A 17,217-nucleotide genomic window follows, 5' to 3' on the forward strand; every position below is an offset into this window, starting at 1 on the left:
CCCTCCGTTACTGATGACGGTCCAGGTTCTGGGAACGACACGTTCTGATTCGTTTCTGGATCGCCTACAATACGACTCTGTGCCCCCCGTGTACTGGAGCGCCAGGTATAGCTTCTATATGAACACTGAGCGTTATTGGCCCCACATGGGCAGTCGGTGCCCTGCTGTAGGAGGAGGCTAATGCCCATTTATCTCATTGGGCAGTGTACCCTCCATTACACCCAGATACCTTCAGGCAAAACGAATTCTCTAATGACACAAGTGCCACACTAGGTGACTACTCAATGCTTTTCTCTGTTATCAGCCATTTCAACGGCCTTACTGACCAGAAGCCTAGACTGCCTGTCTCTACGCTCCCCTCCATACAGTTGTGCGGACTGTTCTGTCCGGCTCCTTACTGTGCGTGTCTCTTTAAGCAGGTGCCTGCTGCCGAGCGCTGACTGTACAGTCATCCCTGCCGGGGCCGCCACACCCGCTCAGGTGTCCGGGCAGGCGCGCTCCCGGCTCTGTGCTGCAGGTAGCGGCTCGTGGACGCGCAGCCCCTCGCACCATCTACAGCACAGGACTGCGAGAGGCGACAGACCCCTCCGGTGGGTGAGGACGGACAGACCCCTCCGGGTGGGTGAGAACGGACAGACCCCTCCGGCCGGGCACCATGGCTTTGGCTGAACTCTACACACAGGTAAGGTGGTTCCTGCTGCTTGTAACTTCTCCTGTCTCTCCTCCAGCCATGATGTCTCCTCAGGGGGCAGTGGCCTGTGTGCAGGGACCGATCCCCGGCTGTGTATGTAGGAGGTCCCCACACAGCAGGTGTCCACACAGCAAGTGTCCCCACATAGCAGGTGTCCCACTCCCCACACAACAGGTCTCCACACAGCAAGTGTCCCCACATAGCAAGTCTCCACAGCAAGTCCACACACAGCAAATCCACACACACCAAGTCTCAGAACAGCAGGTCCACACACAGCAAGTGTCCCCACTCCCCACACAGCAAGTCCCCGCACAGCAAGTGTCCACACAGCAAGTCTTAGAACAGCAGGTACCCACACAGCAAGTGTCCACACAGCAAGTACTCACGCTACAAGTCCCCACACAGCAAGTCTCCACAGCAGGCCCCCACATAGCAAGTCCACACACAGCAAGTGTCCCCACATAGCAAGTACCAGCACAGAAAATGTCCACACAGCAAGTCTCAGCACAGCAGGTCCCCTCACAGCAAGTGTCCCCACACAGCAAGTCCCATTACAGCAGGTCCCCATACAGCAAGTGTCCCCACACAGCAAGTCCCATTACAGCAGGTCCCCATACAGCAAGTGTCCACACAGCAGGTCCCCACACAGCAAGTCCCATTACAGCAGGTCCCCATACAGCAAGTGTCCACACAGCAGGTCCCCACACAGCAAGTCCCATTACAGCAGGTCCCCATACAGCAAGTGTCCACACAGCAGGTCCCCACACAGCAAGTCCCATTACAGCAGGTCCCCATACAGCAAGTGTCCACACAGCAGGTCCCCACACAGCAAGTCCCATTACAGCAGGTCCCCATACAGCAACTGTCCACACAGCAGGTCCCCACATAGAAAGTACCAGCACAGCAAGTGTCCACACACAGCAAGTCCCAGTACAGCAGGTCCCCGCACAGCAAATGTCTCCACACAGCAAGTCCCCAAAGCAAATATCCACACAGCAAGTGTCCCAACACAGCAGGCCCCCACAGCAAGCGTCCCCACACAGCAAATGTCTCCACACAGCAAGTGTCCCAACACAGCAGGCCCCCCACAGCAGGCCCCCACAGCAAGCGTCCCCACACAGCAAGCGTCCCCACACAGCAAATGTCTCCACACAGCAAGTGTCCCGACACAGCAGGCCCCCACAGCAAGCGTCCCCACACAGCATGCGTCCCCACACAGCAAATGTCTCCACACAGCAAGTGTCCGAACACAGCAGGCCCCCACAGGAAGTGTCCCCAACCAGCAGGTGTCCCCACATACCCCATTTGTCTCCATCAGTGTACAGCGCTGATACTGAGCCAGTGTGGACAGTCTGTAGCCTGGAGTGAATATTTCATTATAATGTTTGGACATAGAAGATGTTGACGTCATACAAGTGGGATAATACAGAGGACAATGCAGATTTCAATCACTAGTAAATATAAATGATCACCTTCACAGACACATCTGTATAGGGGGTGACACACATGTTCCCACTTATTTCTGGTTATGTATGTTCCCCTTTGAAAGTTTATTGTGGACGTTATGTGCCATCCCTTGTTGTGCCCCTGCAGACTGGCAGGCTGCTGTAGGGAATGTCACTGCTCTCGGCAAGTGTTGCTTCGCAAGAGGCAACAACAATAAACTTTTTAGAGTTAACATACAAAGTTTTATGTAAGGGGGGTATGAGGATTACCCCGTGTTCCGCATCACTTGTCACTCCCACCTCACACAGGTAAGGCCGACATGTCAGACTCTGTGACCGTCAAGAGTGGTTCCCAGCAGTGAGATACAATGTCCATCCTAGATCTGAATGAATGAAATATTCTCATTGAATACTTTGTTCTGTACAAAGTTGAATGTGCTGACAACAAAATCACACAAAAATCATCAATGGAAATCAAATTTATTAACCAATGGAGGTCTGGATTTGGACAATACTCAAAATCAAAGTGGAAAATCAAATTACAGGCTTATCCAACTTCAGTGGAAATGTCTCAAAACAAGGAAATGATGTTCAGTAGTGTGAGTGGCCTCCACCTGCCAGTATGACCTCCATACAATGCCTGGGCATGCTCCTGATGAGGCGGCGGCTGGTCTCCTGAGGGATCTCCTCCCAGATCTGGACTGAAGCATCCGCCAACTCCTGGACAGTCTGTGGTGCAAGGTGACGTTGCTGGATGGTGCGTGATATGATGTCCCAGATGTGTTCAATCGGATACAGGTCTGGGGAACGGGCGGGCCAGTCCATAGCTTCAATGCATTCATATTGCGGGAACTGCTGACACACTCTAGTCACATGAGGTCTGGCATTGTCCTGCATTAGAAGGAACGCAGGGACAACCGCACCAGCATATGGTCTCACAAGGGGTCTGAGGATTTCATCTCGTACCTAATGGCAGTCAGACTACCTCTGGCGAGCGCATGGAGGGCTGTGTGGCCCTCCAAAGAAATGCCTCCCCACACCATTACTGACCCACTACCAAACCAGTCATGCTGAAGGATGTTGCAGGCAGCAGATCGCTCTCCATGGTTTCTCCAGACTGTCACATATGCTCAGTGTGAACCTGCTTTCATCTGTGAAGATCACAGGGCGCCAGTGGCGAATTTGCCAATCCTGGTGTTCTGTGGCAAATGCCAAGCGTCCTGCATGGTGTTGGGCTGTGAGCACAACCCCCATCTGTGGACGTCAGGCACTCAGACCATCCTCATGGAGTCAGTTTCTAACCGTTTGTGCAGACACATGCACATTTGTGGCCTGCTGGAGGTCATTTTGCAGGGCTCTGGCAGTGACCCTCCTGTTCCTCCTTGCACAAAGGCTGAGATAGCGGTCCTGCTGCTGGGTTGTTGTCCTCCTATGGCCCCCTACACGTCTGCTGCTGTACTGGCCTTCTACTGGTATCGCCTCCAGCCTCTGGACACTATGCTCACAGACACAGCAAACCTTGCCACAGCTCGCATTGTTGTGCCATCCTGGATGAGCTGCACTACCTGAACCACTTGTGTGGGTTGTAGGGTCCTTCTCAGGCTACCACGAGTGTGAAAGCACAACCAACATTCAAAAGTGACCAAAACATCAGCCAGAAAACATTGGTACTGAGATGTGGTCTATGGTCCCCACCTGCAGAACCATTCCTTTATTGAGTGTGCCTTGATAATTGCCAATAATTTCCATCTGTTGTCTATTCCATTTGCACAACAGCATGTAAATTGATTGTCAAACAGTGTTGCTTCCTAAGTGGACAGTTTGATTTCACATAAGTTTGATTTACTTGGAGTTATATTCTGTTGTTTAAGTGTTCCCTTTATTTTTTTTGAGCAGTGTATATTAAAATAGATATTGTCACGCTGGAGCCAGGTAACAGGGACCGTCCTGCAATAAAGTGGACAAAATAGATTTTAGATGTCCAACAATTTTTTCCATATTGGTGACACAAGCTGGCATTATAGGCACCGACCACTGGTAGTGTCTCAGAGAAAGTGGACAACTTAGATCTGTTATTGACACCTTCGGAAGTCCTAACAAGCCAAATAACTGACGTGCCCCCTATTAATGGGACCTGAGGACAGGTCATAGGTTTCAATAGGTTTTAATGAAATATTTCCTATAGTTTTGTTCCTACAGCTCCTATGCAAACTGTGCGTCTCTATTGTAACAGACAGCTAATACATTCCATGCAGTGTCATTCTGCCGTCAGACTTTGCTTTGTCCCCTACTTTTTGCTAATGTATATTTCCTGGATTGTCCAAAAGAAGCAGGTAGATAGGAGTATGGCTGCAGGAGCTGACTGCGCAGGGTTTGTTCTCTTACTATGGAGATGCATAGTCTGCACAGGAGAAGTAGAAACAAAATGGAAGGACCATGGCTGCAGTTTGTATTCTAAAAACAAACTAATTTTAATTCCCCCTCCCTAGGTCTAGCGCTGAGTCTCTGCTGTGGCTCCCAGATATGTTGTGGTCTGCTAATGACATGTTGACTGCGCAGCAGCCAATAACAGCCCAGCGGCTCTGCCTGAGTCAAGGGCACAAACCGCTCCGAACCCGCTGAGCTCACTGATTGGCTGCCAGGCTGTTTATGTGACATCAGGGAGCAACAATGGAGACTCCACTCTTGACCTGGGTCGGGGGAGTAAAGCACAGTTTTTATTTTAAATAAGCTGCTGCCAGAGACCAGGGTTTTCCAAAATCAGAAAAAAAAAACACTTTAAATCTGACACAAGCAAATATCATAGCGTTTGTAATGACTTCTGTATATTTATTATATTCTGCCTGATGTTTAGCAAACTGCAGGGACAAGTGATTGGATATTAGGATTTTCTGATAAATGAATACAATGGGATATTCACACATACAAGGAAAGCATTGCTTTCCCATAATAGCCAATGAGATCACATTATTTTAAAACTTTGTTTCCTAACCCAGATTGCAATCCTTTTGGCTGACGTGGGCTTCCTTCTAAATGCCATTTTAGCAGAGAGTTTTTGTTGGGTGATCAATTTGTCCACACAAGACCACTTATGGCTTGTGTGAAGTCCTACTTTTCCATCACTTTTGTGCTTTGGAAAGTCATACAAAATGTAGAGGAAAATGAATTTTTCTAACAATCATCTCCAAAGCCGCATGCGTCATAATAATCAACAGGGCATACAACCTGGTACAGACTGCATCAAATACCGCTTTATTTAGGTCTGAAAACTGGCATCAGTGCATCATAACTTGCCCCAGTGTCTACTGTACACATGTGCCACCATAAGAATATGTTCACACATTTGCACACACATTGGTTTTATTTTCCTGACTGATTTGGAAAACTGCTGCGCTTTTTAAATCTGCACCATGTCAGTTCTTTCAACATATTTGCAGCAGTCTTTCACTCATATGAAGCAATGGGTAAGTGCAAAAACAGAGGTATTAGTTTTGCTGCGTTTTTGGTAAAAAATCTGAGGAAATTAAATCAGGCTTTTTTCGGGGGCCACAATACTTTATCAACATGCACAAGAGGCAGCATAAACGCAGCAAAAACTAAGCAAAACCTGCTTTTTTTGTAAGCAGCTTAAACGCAGATTAAAATTTGCATTAAAAAAAGCAGCGTGTGAACATAGCCTTAAAGTTAAAGTTGCAACTGACATTACGTAGATCAGCTCATTTATGATTTTCAGAATTATTTGATAGGAATATTAAAGGGGTTTGTTCATGATGGCATTGTCTATCCCTATGCTGTATTGGGGTATATGAACGACATAAAGAGGCCTCTTTGCTTCCAAAGAAACATGGTGACATAACGCTATAGTGACATTTCATGTGACTGCGGCATGCATTTTCTTGCTGCAACAATGATGTTTTGTCCAACTGCCCACACTAATCACATCAAAGCAAGGAGCAAACACTGACAACTTAAAGGGGTTCTCTTAGGTGCCGTCCCGTGCTGCTCATTTTTCCATGGAAAGTGAACAGGGCTGATGACATGACCCAACTCTCCTACTGGGATGCTCACATGATAGGCCGGTATCATTCTTACATCCTGTTCATTACAATAGGACATATGCACAATACCTTCTAATTGTCAATGCTTCTCGGCAAGTGTATGACATCGTAGCACTATCAACACAGCTAACTGACAATGTGGAAGTAAGCATTTCAAGATGGCATTGAATAACCTCTTTAATTGGCTTGCTGTAAAATTGACCCTGTTGCATTATTAATTGGTATTGACACCCCTGCAATCTGTCAGATAATACTCATTTTCTTCCTGAAAATGATTGCAAACACAAATTATTTGGCATTATTATCTTCATTTAATTTGTCTTAAATGAAAAAACACAAAAGAGAATGAAGCAAAAAGCAAAACATTGATCATTTCACACAAAACTCCAAAAATGGGCCAGACAAAAGTATTGGCACCCTCAGCCTAATACTTGGTTGCACAACCTTTAGCCAAAATAACTGTGACCAACCGCTTCCGGTAACCATCAATAAGTTTCTTACAATGCTCTGCTGGGATTTTAGACCATTCTTCTTTGGCAAACTGCTCCAGGTCCCTGATATTTGAAGGGTGCCTTCTCCAAACTGCCATTTTTAGATCTCTCCACAGGTGTTCTATGGGATTCAGGTCTGGACTCATTGCTGGCCACCTTAGAAGTCTCCAGTGCTTTATCTCAAACCATTTTCTAGTGCTTTCTGAAGTGTGTTTTGGGTCATTGTCCTGCTGGAAGACCCATGACCTCTCAGGGAGACCCAGCTTTCTCACACTGGGCCCTACATTGTGCTGCAGAATTTGTTGGTAGTCTTCAGACTTCATAATGCCATGCGCACGGTCAAGCAGTCCAGTGCCAGAGGCAGCAAAGCAACCCCAAAACATCAGGGAACCTCCGCCATGTTTGACTGTAGGGACCGTGTTCTTTTCTTTGAATGCCTCTTCTCTTCTCCTGTAAACTATGTTGATGCCTTTGCCCAAAAAGCTCTACTTTTGTCTCATCTGACCAGAGAACATTCTTCCAAAACGTTTTAGGCTTTTTTAGGTAAGTGTTGGCAAACTCCAGCCTGGCTTTTTTATGTCTCGGGGTAAGACGTGGGGTCTTCCTGGGTCTCCAACCATACAGTCCCTTTTCATTCAGATGCCGACGGATAGTACGGGTTGACACTGTTGTACCCTCGGACTGCAGGGCAGCTTGAACTTGTTTGGATGTTAGTCGAGGTTCTTTATCCAACATCCGCACAATCTTGCGTTGAAATCTCATGTCAATTTTTCCTTTTCCGTCCACATCTAGGGAAGTTAGCCACAGTGCCATGGGCTTTAAACTTCTTGATGACACTGCGCACGGTAGACGCAGGAACATTCAGGTCTTTGGAGATGGACTTGTAGCCTTGAGATTGCTCATGCTTCCTCACAATTTGGTTTCTCAAGTCCTCAGACAGTTCTTTGGTCTTCTTTCTTTTGTCCATGCTCAATGTGGTACACACAAGGACACAGGACAGAGGTTGAGTCAACTTTAATCCATGTCGACTGGCTGCAAGTGTGATTTAGTTATTGCCAACACCTGTTAGGTGCCACATGTAAGTTACAGGTGCTGTTAATTACACAAATTAGAGAAGCATCACATGATTTTTTTGAACAGTGCCAATACTGTTCAAAAAAATCCACCCCCTTTTTTTATGTTTGGTGTGGAATTATATCCAATTTGGCTTTAGGACAATTCTTTTTGTGTTTTTTTTCATTTAAGACAAATTAAATGAAGATAATACCAAATAATTTGCGTTTGCAATCATTTTCAGGAAGAAAATGAGTATTATCTGACAGTATTGCAGGGGTGTCAATACTTTTGGCCATGACTGTAGCTATTGGGAGCCGTACTGCCAATTTACGGTAGGGTTCTTCCCCCATCTTCAGTGACAAATGATTTAAAAAAAGTTGTAAAAAAATAAAGGCTCTATTAAAATGTCTTTACTCTCCCCATTGATTGCACTTAGGTGCTCTTTTTATCAATATGACTTTCATACTATGACTCAATGAAAGATATGTGACAGTTAAAACAAACCGAGTTTCCTAGGAAAATGGTTGAATTGTGCTCTGACTGGTTTTGCACAAATGATCTGTCAGTGTAGAAAGGTACATGTTATGGGTAGGCAGGATAAAAAGAAGCTCCCTGTTCCGACGCTGCTGAGCGAAGAGTTCTTGGAGACAGTGGTATTCCTGTAATGAACTATTATCTTGGTCTAAATATAAATTGGTCCAATACCCTGCTCAAAAAAATAAAGGGAACACCTAAACAACAGAATATAACTCCAAGGAAATCAAACTTCTGTGAAATCAAACTGTCCACCTAGGAAGCAACACTGTTTGACAATTAATTTCACATGCTGTTGTGCAAATGGAATAGACAACAGGTGGAAATTATTGGCAATTATCAAGATACACTCAATAAAGGAGTGGTTCTGCAGGTGGGGACCACAGACCACATCTCCGTACCAATGCTTTCTGGCTGATGTTTTGGTCACTTTTGAATATTAGTTGTGCTTTCACACTCGTGGTAGCATGAGACGGACTCTAGCCCACACAAGTGGCTCAGGTAGTGCAGCTCATCCAGGATGGCACATCAATGCTAGCTGTAGCAAGAAGGATTGTGTGTCCAGTATGTAATAAAAATTGGAATATTTCATTCAGTGATATCTAGGATGTGGGATTTTATTGTTCCCTTATTTTTTTTGAGCAGTGTATATGAAATGAATCCAGGGTGGACACTGACAGCTTGAGGACCCTGTGCAAGAAATGTGTCTGGGCCCCCTTCATTTTATGGTGACAAAGCTACAGATGTACCGTATTTTTCGCTTTGTAAGACGCTCCGGATTATAAGACGCACCCCAAATTTTGAGGAGAAAAATAGGAAAAAACTATTTTTTAATAAATTGGTGGGGCGTCTTATAATCCATGCGTCTTATTACTTACCAGGGGTTGTGGTTGTGGTGGATCAGGGTCCCAGGCTCGTTGCCGGAGGCAGGAGTGGAGCATTGCTGCAGGCTGGGATGAGGGGGTCTGCAGGGGGCTCCTGTGCTGCAGGGGGGCTCCTGTGCTGCAGCCTGGGATGAGGGGTCTGCAGGGGGCTCCTTTGCTGCAGGCTGGGATGAGGGGTCTGCAGGGGGCTCCTTTGCTGCAGGCTGGGATGAGGGGTCTGCAGGGGGCTCCTGTGCTGTAGGGCTGTCTCCGGTGCTGCGGGGGGCTCTGGCGACATTTTGTGAAAGACCAGAGCCCCCCGGCAGTTCTTCCATGCGTTCCAGTATGACTAATTCCGGGAAAATGGCCGCCGGAATCTCGAGAGATGAGATCTCAGCGCTGAAATCTCATCTCCCGAGATTCCGGCGGCCATTTTCCCGGAGTCAGTCATACTGGAACTAACTCCGGGAAAATGGCCGCCGGAATCTCGAGAGATGAGATCTCAGCGCTGAAATCTCATCTCCCGAGATTCCGGCGGCCATTTTCCCGGAATTAGTCATACTGGAACGCATGGAAGAACTGCCGGGGGGCTCTGGTCTTTCACAATATGTCGCCAGAGCCCCCCGCAGCACCGGAGCCTTCAGCATCACCCGGGGCAGCAGCGGACAACCCCGGCAGTGGCGGCGGACGACAGCGGCGGCAGGCGGTAGCGGCGGCGGACACCCCCTCCTCCCAGCCTGTAATGGTAAGCGGTATATCCGCTTTGTTAGACGCACCCACATTTCCCCCCCAAATTTGGGGGAAATAAAGTGCGTCTTACAAAGCGGAAAATACGGTATATATATCTTACATAGTCTCCTTTATTATGTATATTGCCATCCCTTATTACACAGTGCCCTCTCTTGTTATTTACAGCACCGTCCATTACATATTGAATTATTTTTAGAGTGCCACCTGTCTTTATTACATACCGTCCTGTCTTGTTAGATATATAATGCAATGACTGCAGATGGAGCATGGGAAAGCTTCTATTCTAATGGAGGAGCTGATGGACTGGTCATCTGATCACCGGCTGCTCCATCAGCAGTTATTTTATATCTTAACATGAGAGGGGACTATGTAAGAAAAGAAGACGCAGTGAATAAATATAACAAGAATGCACTATGTAAGAGACAGCACTGTACATAACAGCAGAGAAAGCTATATAATAAAGAACGGCACCATATATGACTAGAGAGAATGATACGTAATAAGGCATGGTTTTATACCTAATAAAAGTGGAAACTGTAACTAAGGACGGCGCTATACATAAGTGAATACACAATATATACTAAGAGACTGTGCTATACATAATGAGCGAGTACCCTATATTTTAAAAGACTGCTATATATAAGTGAGTACACTATATACTAAGGGACTGTGCTATACATAAAAAGTGAGTGCACTATATACTAAGAGTCTGTGCTATACATAGTAAGTGAGTACACTATGTACTAAGGGACTGTGCTACACACAAGGCAACATCCCTGTTTCTGTGTGCAGTTTTAGTATGCTGCAAGCTTTTACAGAAGCATTGAGCATGTCGTATTCTGATCTTCGAAATAGGATCAGAACAGGACATTCTCTGACCCTCACGGATTTTATTTTCAGATCCGTGATTTTCTTGCATGTGCGAATGGACCTAAAAAACTAGGAGCCTGTGTGCCATCCAATAAAAAAAAAAACCTGGAAGCACACGGACGGTTCAAACAAGTGTGAGAATGTAAATAAGGGATTTTACAGATAACATCCAAATCACTAAGAACAGACACAATAATATTTGCATCCTGGAACCTACCACTGAAGTCTTGGTGTTTCTTCTCCATCTGGTCAGACCTCCATGTCGACATCTCCCAGTTACGACTCGTCTTGTCATGATGATCGTCGCAGGCCTGAAAATAACAAGGTCACTTATATTGTATACATACATGTGTCTACCCCCTAGTACAGATATTTACCCCACCATTAATATACTATTACACACCATTAAAAATATAAAGTGATAAGCAGCACTGTGCTCCCCATTAACTACTGTATAATCTCTGACTCGAGATAATATACAGTTAGGGCCAGAAATATTTGGACAGTGACACAATTTTCGCGAGTTGGGCTCTGCATGCCACCACATTGGATTTGAAATGAAACCTCTACAACAGAATTCAAGTGCAGATTGTAACGTTTAATTTGAAGGGTTGAACAAAAATATCTGATAGAAAATGTAGGAATTGTACACATTTCTTTACAAACACTCCACATTTTAGGAGGTCAAAAGTAATTGGACAAATAAACATAACCCAAACAAAATATTTTTATTTTCAATATTTTGTTGCAAATCCTTTGAAGGCAATCACTGCCTTAAGTCTGGAACCCATGGACATCACCAAACGCTGGGTTTCCTCCTTCTTAATGCTTTGCCAGGCCTTTACAGCCGCAGCCTTCAGGTCTTGCTTGTTTGTGGGTCTTTCCGTCTTAAGTCTGGATTTCAGCAAGTGAAATTCATGCTCAATTGGGTTTAGATCTGGAGATTGACTTGGCCATTGCAGAATGTTCCACTTTTTGGCACTCATGAACTCCTGGGTAGCTTTGGCTGTATGCTTGGAGTCATTGTCCATCTGTACTATGAAGCGCCGTCGAATCAACTTTGCAGCATTTGGCTGAATCTGGGCTGAAAGTATATCCCGGTACACTTCAGAATTCATCCGGCTACTCTTGTCTGCTCTTATGTCATCAATAAACACAAGTGACCCAGTGCCATTGAAAGCCATGCATGCCCATGCCATCACGTTGCCTCCACCATGTTTTACAGAGGATGTGGTGTGCCTTGGATCATGTGCCGTTCCCTTTCTTCTCCAAACTTTTTTCTTCCCATCATTCTGGTACAGGTTGATCTTTGTCTCATCTGTCCATAGAATACTTTTCCAGAACTGAGCTGGCTTCTTGAGGTGTTTTTCTGCAAATTTAACTCTGGCCTGTCTATTTTTGTTATTGATGAATGGTTTGCATCTAGATGTGAACCCTTTGTATTTACTGTCATGGAGTCTTCTCTTTACTGTTGACTTAGAGACAGATACACCTACTTCACTGAGAGTGTTCTGGACTTCAGTTGATGTTGTGAACGGGTTCTTCTTCACCAAATTAAGTATGCGGCGATCATCCACCACTGTTGTCATCCGTGGACGCCCAGGCCTTATTGAGTTCCCAAGCTCACCAGTCAATTCCTTTTTTCTCAGAATGTACCCAACTGTTGATTTTGCTACTCCAAGCATGTCTGCTATCTCTCTGATGCATTTTTTCTTTTTTTTCAGCCTCAGGATGTTCTGCTTCACCTCAATTGAGAGTTCCTTTGACCGCATGTTGTCTGCTCACAGCAACAGCTTCCAAATGCAAAACCACACACCTGGAATCCACCCCTGACCTTTTAACTACTTCATTGATTACAGGTTAACGAGGGCGACGCCTTCAGAGTTAATTGCAGCCCTTAGAGTCCATTGTCCAATTACTTTTGGTCCCTTGAAAAAGAGGACGCTATGCATTACAGAGCTATGATTCCTAAACCCTTTCTCCTATTTGGATGTGGAAACTATCATATTGCAGCTGGGAGTGTGCACTTTCAGCCCATATTATATATATAATTGTATTTCTGAACATGTTTTTGTAAACAGCTAAAATAACAAAACTTGTGTCACTGTCCAAATATTTCTGGCCCTAACTGTAAATTATTCAGTCTGTGAGGCTATGTGCCCACGTTGCAGAAATGCTGCGGAAATGAATGCAGCATTTCTGCAACTCCCTGCCGCGGGTAAAAAGCATGCGGAATTCGCATGCGTTTTCCCACAAAACACAAGCGTTTTGCTAGCGTTTTTATCTTGCAGAATGCTTGCACTTTTACAAGCGATTTGAAGTATCGCTTGGAAAAGTGACTGACAGGTTGGTCACACTTGCCAAGCATAGTTCTTGACAAGTGTGACCAACTTTTTACTATTGATGCTGCCTATGCAGCATCAATAGTAAAAAATAGAATGTTAAAAATAATTTAAAAAAAATAAAAAATATGGTTATTCTCACCTTCCGACGGCCCCCAATCTCCTCAGCGGTGCTCCCTGTACGTTCCGTTCCCAAAGATGATTTGTGTGAAGGACATTTGTGACGTCACGGTCGCGTTACCGCGACGTCATTTCAGGTGATTTACGCAATGCACCGCTGAGAGGTGGGACGACTCTGGTGGCCATCAGAAGGTAAGTATATCCCTATTTTTTATTTTAATTCTTTTTTTTTTTACAGGAATATTGTACCCAGGGCCTGGAGGAAAGTCTCCTTTGCTTCAAACCCTGGGTACCATCCGCACATGAAGCGCTCACTTTACACATGGTGGGCATAGCCACATGCGTAAAGTGAGCGTTTCAGTGCAATCATATGGCATCGGAATTGCCGCACTTCCGCAGAAATAATGAACATGCTCCGGCTTTACCACTATGCGATTCCGCAGCAGGAAAATTCGCAGCATGGGTACAGCAACTGCAGGATCCTATAGGATTGCATGGAAATGTGTTTTTTAAGCGTTTCCTTTGCTGCAAAAACGCGGCGGAATTGCATAAATACACAACGTGGGCACATAGCCTGACTCTTCTCAAATACCTGTAAGGCTATGTGTACATGGAAAATATGCAAGGTTATACAGTACAGGAAAAGTGAATGAGATCCCTAAAGTCTCATGCACACGTTTCTTATTTTTTTTCTTGCAGATTTGTAGCTGATTAAAATCTGTATAATGTCAATTCTTAACAGCATATTTCACCTGTACTAATGGGGAAAATACGTAAAGCATGGGAAAAATGTGGACATAAAAAAAGTATTCTATGCAACTTTCTTCCTGCCAACAGATTAGGATATGCAGCAGAATTTTCTCCTGCAATTCATGAACGTGTGCACATAGCCTTAGTCCCTTTCCTGTGTTCCCATCATTCACTATAAGTACTTGATAGCATCATAATGATTTTGGGGGTGGGAGAAGAGATTATCAAGAACTGAGCATCTGACAGCGTCTTCTCCCACCTTTCAATTCATTATAAAGGGTCCTATGCACCTTATCGCCTCCTCTTCCAGTCCCCGATAGCATCACTATAAATTGTGAGATGGAGGAGGATACTATCAGGGGCTTAGCATCTTCCTCTACCACCCAATTCATTTTACATCCATATCTAACGTCCTGCTCCCCCTGTTCGAAAGTCCATTATAAGTCCCCCTTCCTCCCATCCCAATCCCTCATTGTCCTCCTCCCCCCGCATCCCAACATTGTCCTATCTCCATCCCATCCCCCATAAACATTTCTGACATGCAAAAACAAAACTCCCCAAAATTAGTGACCAATATAGCCACCTTTCTTTATGATGACACTCAACAGCCTTCCATCCATCGATTCTGTCAGTTGCTTGATCTCTTTACGATCAACATTGCGTGCAGCAGCCACCACAGCCTCCCAGACAATGTTCAGAGAGGTGTACTGTTTTCCCTCCCTGTAGATCTCACATTTTTTAAGGGACCACAGGTTCTCTATGCGGTTCAGATCAGGTGAACAAGGGGGCCATGTCATTATTTTTTCTTCTTTAAGACCTTTATTGGCCAGCCACATTGTGGAGTAGTTGGAGGCATGTGATGGAGCATTGTCCTGCATGAAAATTATGTTTTTCTTGAACGATACCAACTTCTTCCTGTACCACTGCTTGTAGAAGTTGTCTTCCAGAAACTGGCAGTAGGTCTGGGAGTTGAGCTTCACTTCATCTTCAACCCAAAAAGGTCCCACAAGTTCATCTTTGTTGATACCAGCGCATACCAGTATCCCACCTCCACTTTGCTGTCACTCTCATTTCATCAGTCCATAAAACCTTTGAAAAGTCAATCTTAAGATATTTCTTGGCCCAGTCTTGACGTTTTATCTTATGTTTCTTGTTCAAAAGTTGTCGTTTTTCAGCCTTCCTTACCTTGGCCATGTCCCTGAGTATCGTGCTTTTTGTTACTCCAGTAACGTTGCAGCTTTGAAATATGGCAAAAATGGTGGCAAATGGCACCTTACCATGTGCCCAAACAGTGGTTTACCCCCACATGTGAGGTATCGGTGTACTCAGGAGAAATTGCCCAACAAATTTTAGGATCCATTTTATCCTGTTGCCCATGTGAAAATGAAAAAAATGAGGCTAAAAGAATTTTTTGTGAAAAAAAGTACTTTTTCATTTTTACAGATCAATTTGTGAAGCACCTGGGGGTTCAAAGTGCTCACTATGCATCTAGATAAGTTCCTTGGGTGTCTAGTTTCCAAAATGGGGTCACTTGTGGGGGAGATCCAATGTTTAGGCACACGGGGGCTCTCCAAACGTGACATGGTGTCCGCTAAAGAGTGGAGCCTGACGCTTACTAATCTCCACGTGTCCCTTCCGAACCTCATGAGGGCTTTGAGGAGATACGGGGACCTATCTGGATATAAAATTAATTCCAGCAGAACGGAGGCTATGCCGCTGAACATCCCCCCTGAGGTATGGGACCATCTACGCCTGAATTTTAAATTCAGGTGGAAACAGGATGCTGTGAAATATTTGGGGGTGAATATTACGTCCTCATACGAGACCCTCCACAAACTAAATTTCCCCTCCCTCTTTAAAGAATCAAAAGCCCGCCTAACTAAATGGCAATCACTTCCTCTCTCGTGGATGGGTCGGATAGCGGCGGTAAAAATGAGTCTTTTACCCAGATTGATCTACGCCTTTGAAACCCTCCCAGTTGGAGTTCCGGACTCGGAACTGAAGTCCCTTCAGGCGGCTATTATTAGGTTCATATGGCAACAAAAGCGCCATAGAGTGGCTGAGGAGGTTCTCACAGCTCATAAGACCAGGGGAGGGCTTTCTGTGCCAAATATTCTTAAATACTACTGGGCTACACACCTGAGGAGAATCCCCTGCTGGACGTCCCTATGGGCCTACAGCAGGTGGAATGAAATAGAGAAATTATGGCTTGCCCCAATACACCCTAACTCTCTTTTATGGGCGCCAGCACAATGCAAGTCCTTTCCACCCCTTCTAGGCCCCATGCAGTTCACTCGTGACATTTGGAACACGTGCACACGGAGATTCGCCCTCATGTCACCTTGCTCCCCCCTGGTGTCCTTCATCTATCATCCACAGCTCCCAGGCAGTTTAGAATCTCCTATGGTTCACCCTTGGCTTAACCCCTTCATGACCCAGCCTATTTTGACCTTAAAGACCTTGCCGTTTTTTGCAATTCTGACCAGTGTCCCTTTATGAGGTAATAACTCAGGAACGCTTCAACGGATCCTAGCGGTTCTGAGATTGTTTTTTCGTGACATATTGGGCTTCATGTTAGTGGTAAATTTAGGTCAATAAATTCTGCATTTATTTGTGATAAACACGGAAATTTGGCGAAAATTTTGAAAATTTCGCAATTTTCACATTTTGAATTTTTATTCTGTTAAACCAGAGAGATATGTGACACAAAATAGTTAATAAATAACATTTCCCACATGTTTACTTTACATCAGCACAATTTTGGAAACAAAATTTTTTTTTGTTAGGAAGTTATAAGGGTTAAAATTTGACCAGCGATTTGTCATTTTTACAACGAAATTTACAAAACCATTTTTTTTAGGGACCACCTCACATTTGAAGTCAGTTTGAGGGGTCTATATGGCTGAAAATACCCAAAAGTGACACCATTCTAAAAACTGCACCCCTCAAGGTACTCAAAACCACATTCAAGAAGTTTATTAACCCTTCAGGTGCTTCACAGCAGCAGAAGCAACATGGAAGGAAAAAATGAACATTTAACTTTTTAGTCACAAAAATTATCTTTTAGCAACAATTTTTTTATTTTCCCAATGGTAAAAGGAGAAACTGAACCACGAAAGTTGTTGTCCAATTTGTCCTGAGTATGCTGATACCTCATATGTGGGGGTAAACCACTGTTTGGGCGCACGGCAGGGCTTGGAAGGGAAGGAGCGCCATTTGACTTTTTGAATCAAAAATTGGCTCTACT

At 44.8% G+C, this 17,217-nt stretch overlaps 1 protein-coding gene across 1 annotated transcript in view; it reads left to right on the forward strand.

Annotated features, from left to right (window-relative positions):
* Window positions 1-468: 468 nt before the first annotated feature.
* MYO5C (myosin VC) overlaps window positions 469-17,217 on the forward strand; it is a 337,314-nt gene continuing 320,565 nt past the window's right edge. The window contains exon 1 of the mRNA XM_069765981.1: window positions 469-682. Coding sequence (XP_069622082.1) covers window positions 656-682 — 27 coding nt within the window. The 5' untranslated portion in view covers window positions 469-655. The remainder of the gene's footprint in view (window positions 683-17,217) is intronic.

Source organism: Ranitomeya imitator, chromosome 4 (assembly GCF_032444005.1).
Source record: "Ranitomeya imitator isolate aRanImi1 chromosome 4, aRanImi1.pri, whole genome shotgun sequence".
NCBI classification, from domain to species: Eukaryota; Metazoa; Chordata; class Amphibia; order Anura; family Dendrobatidae; genus Ranitomeya; species Ranitomeya imitator.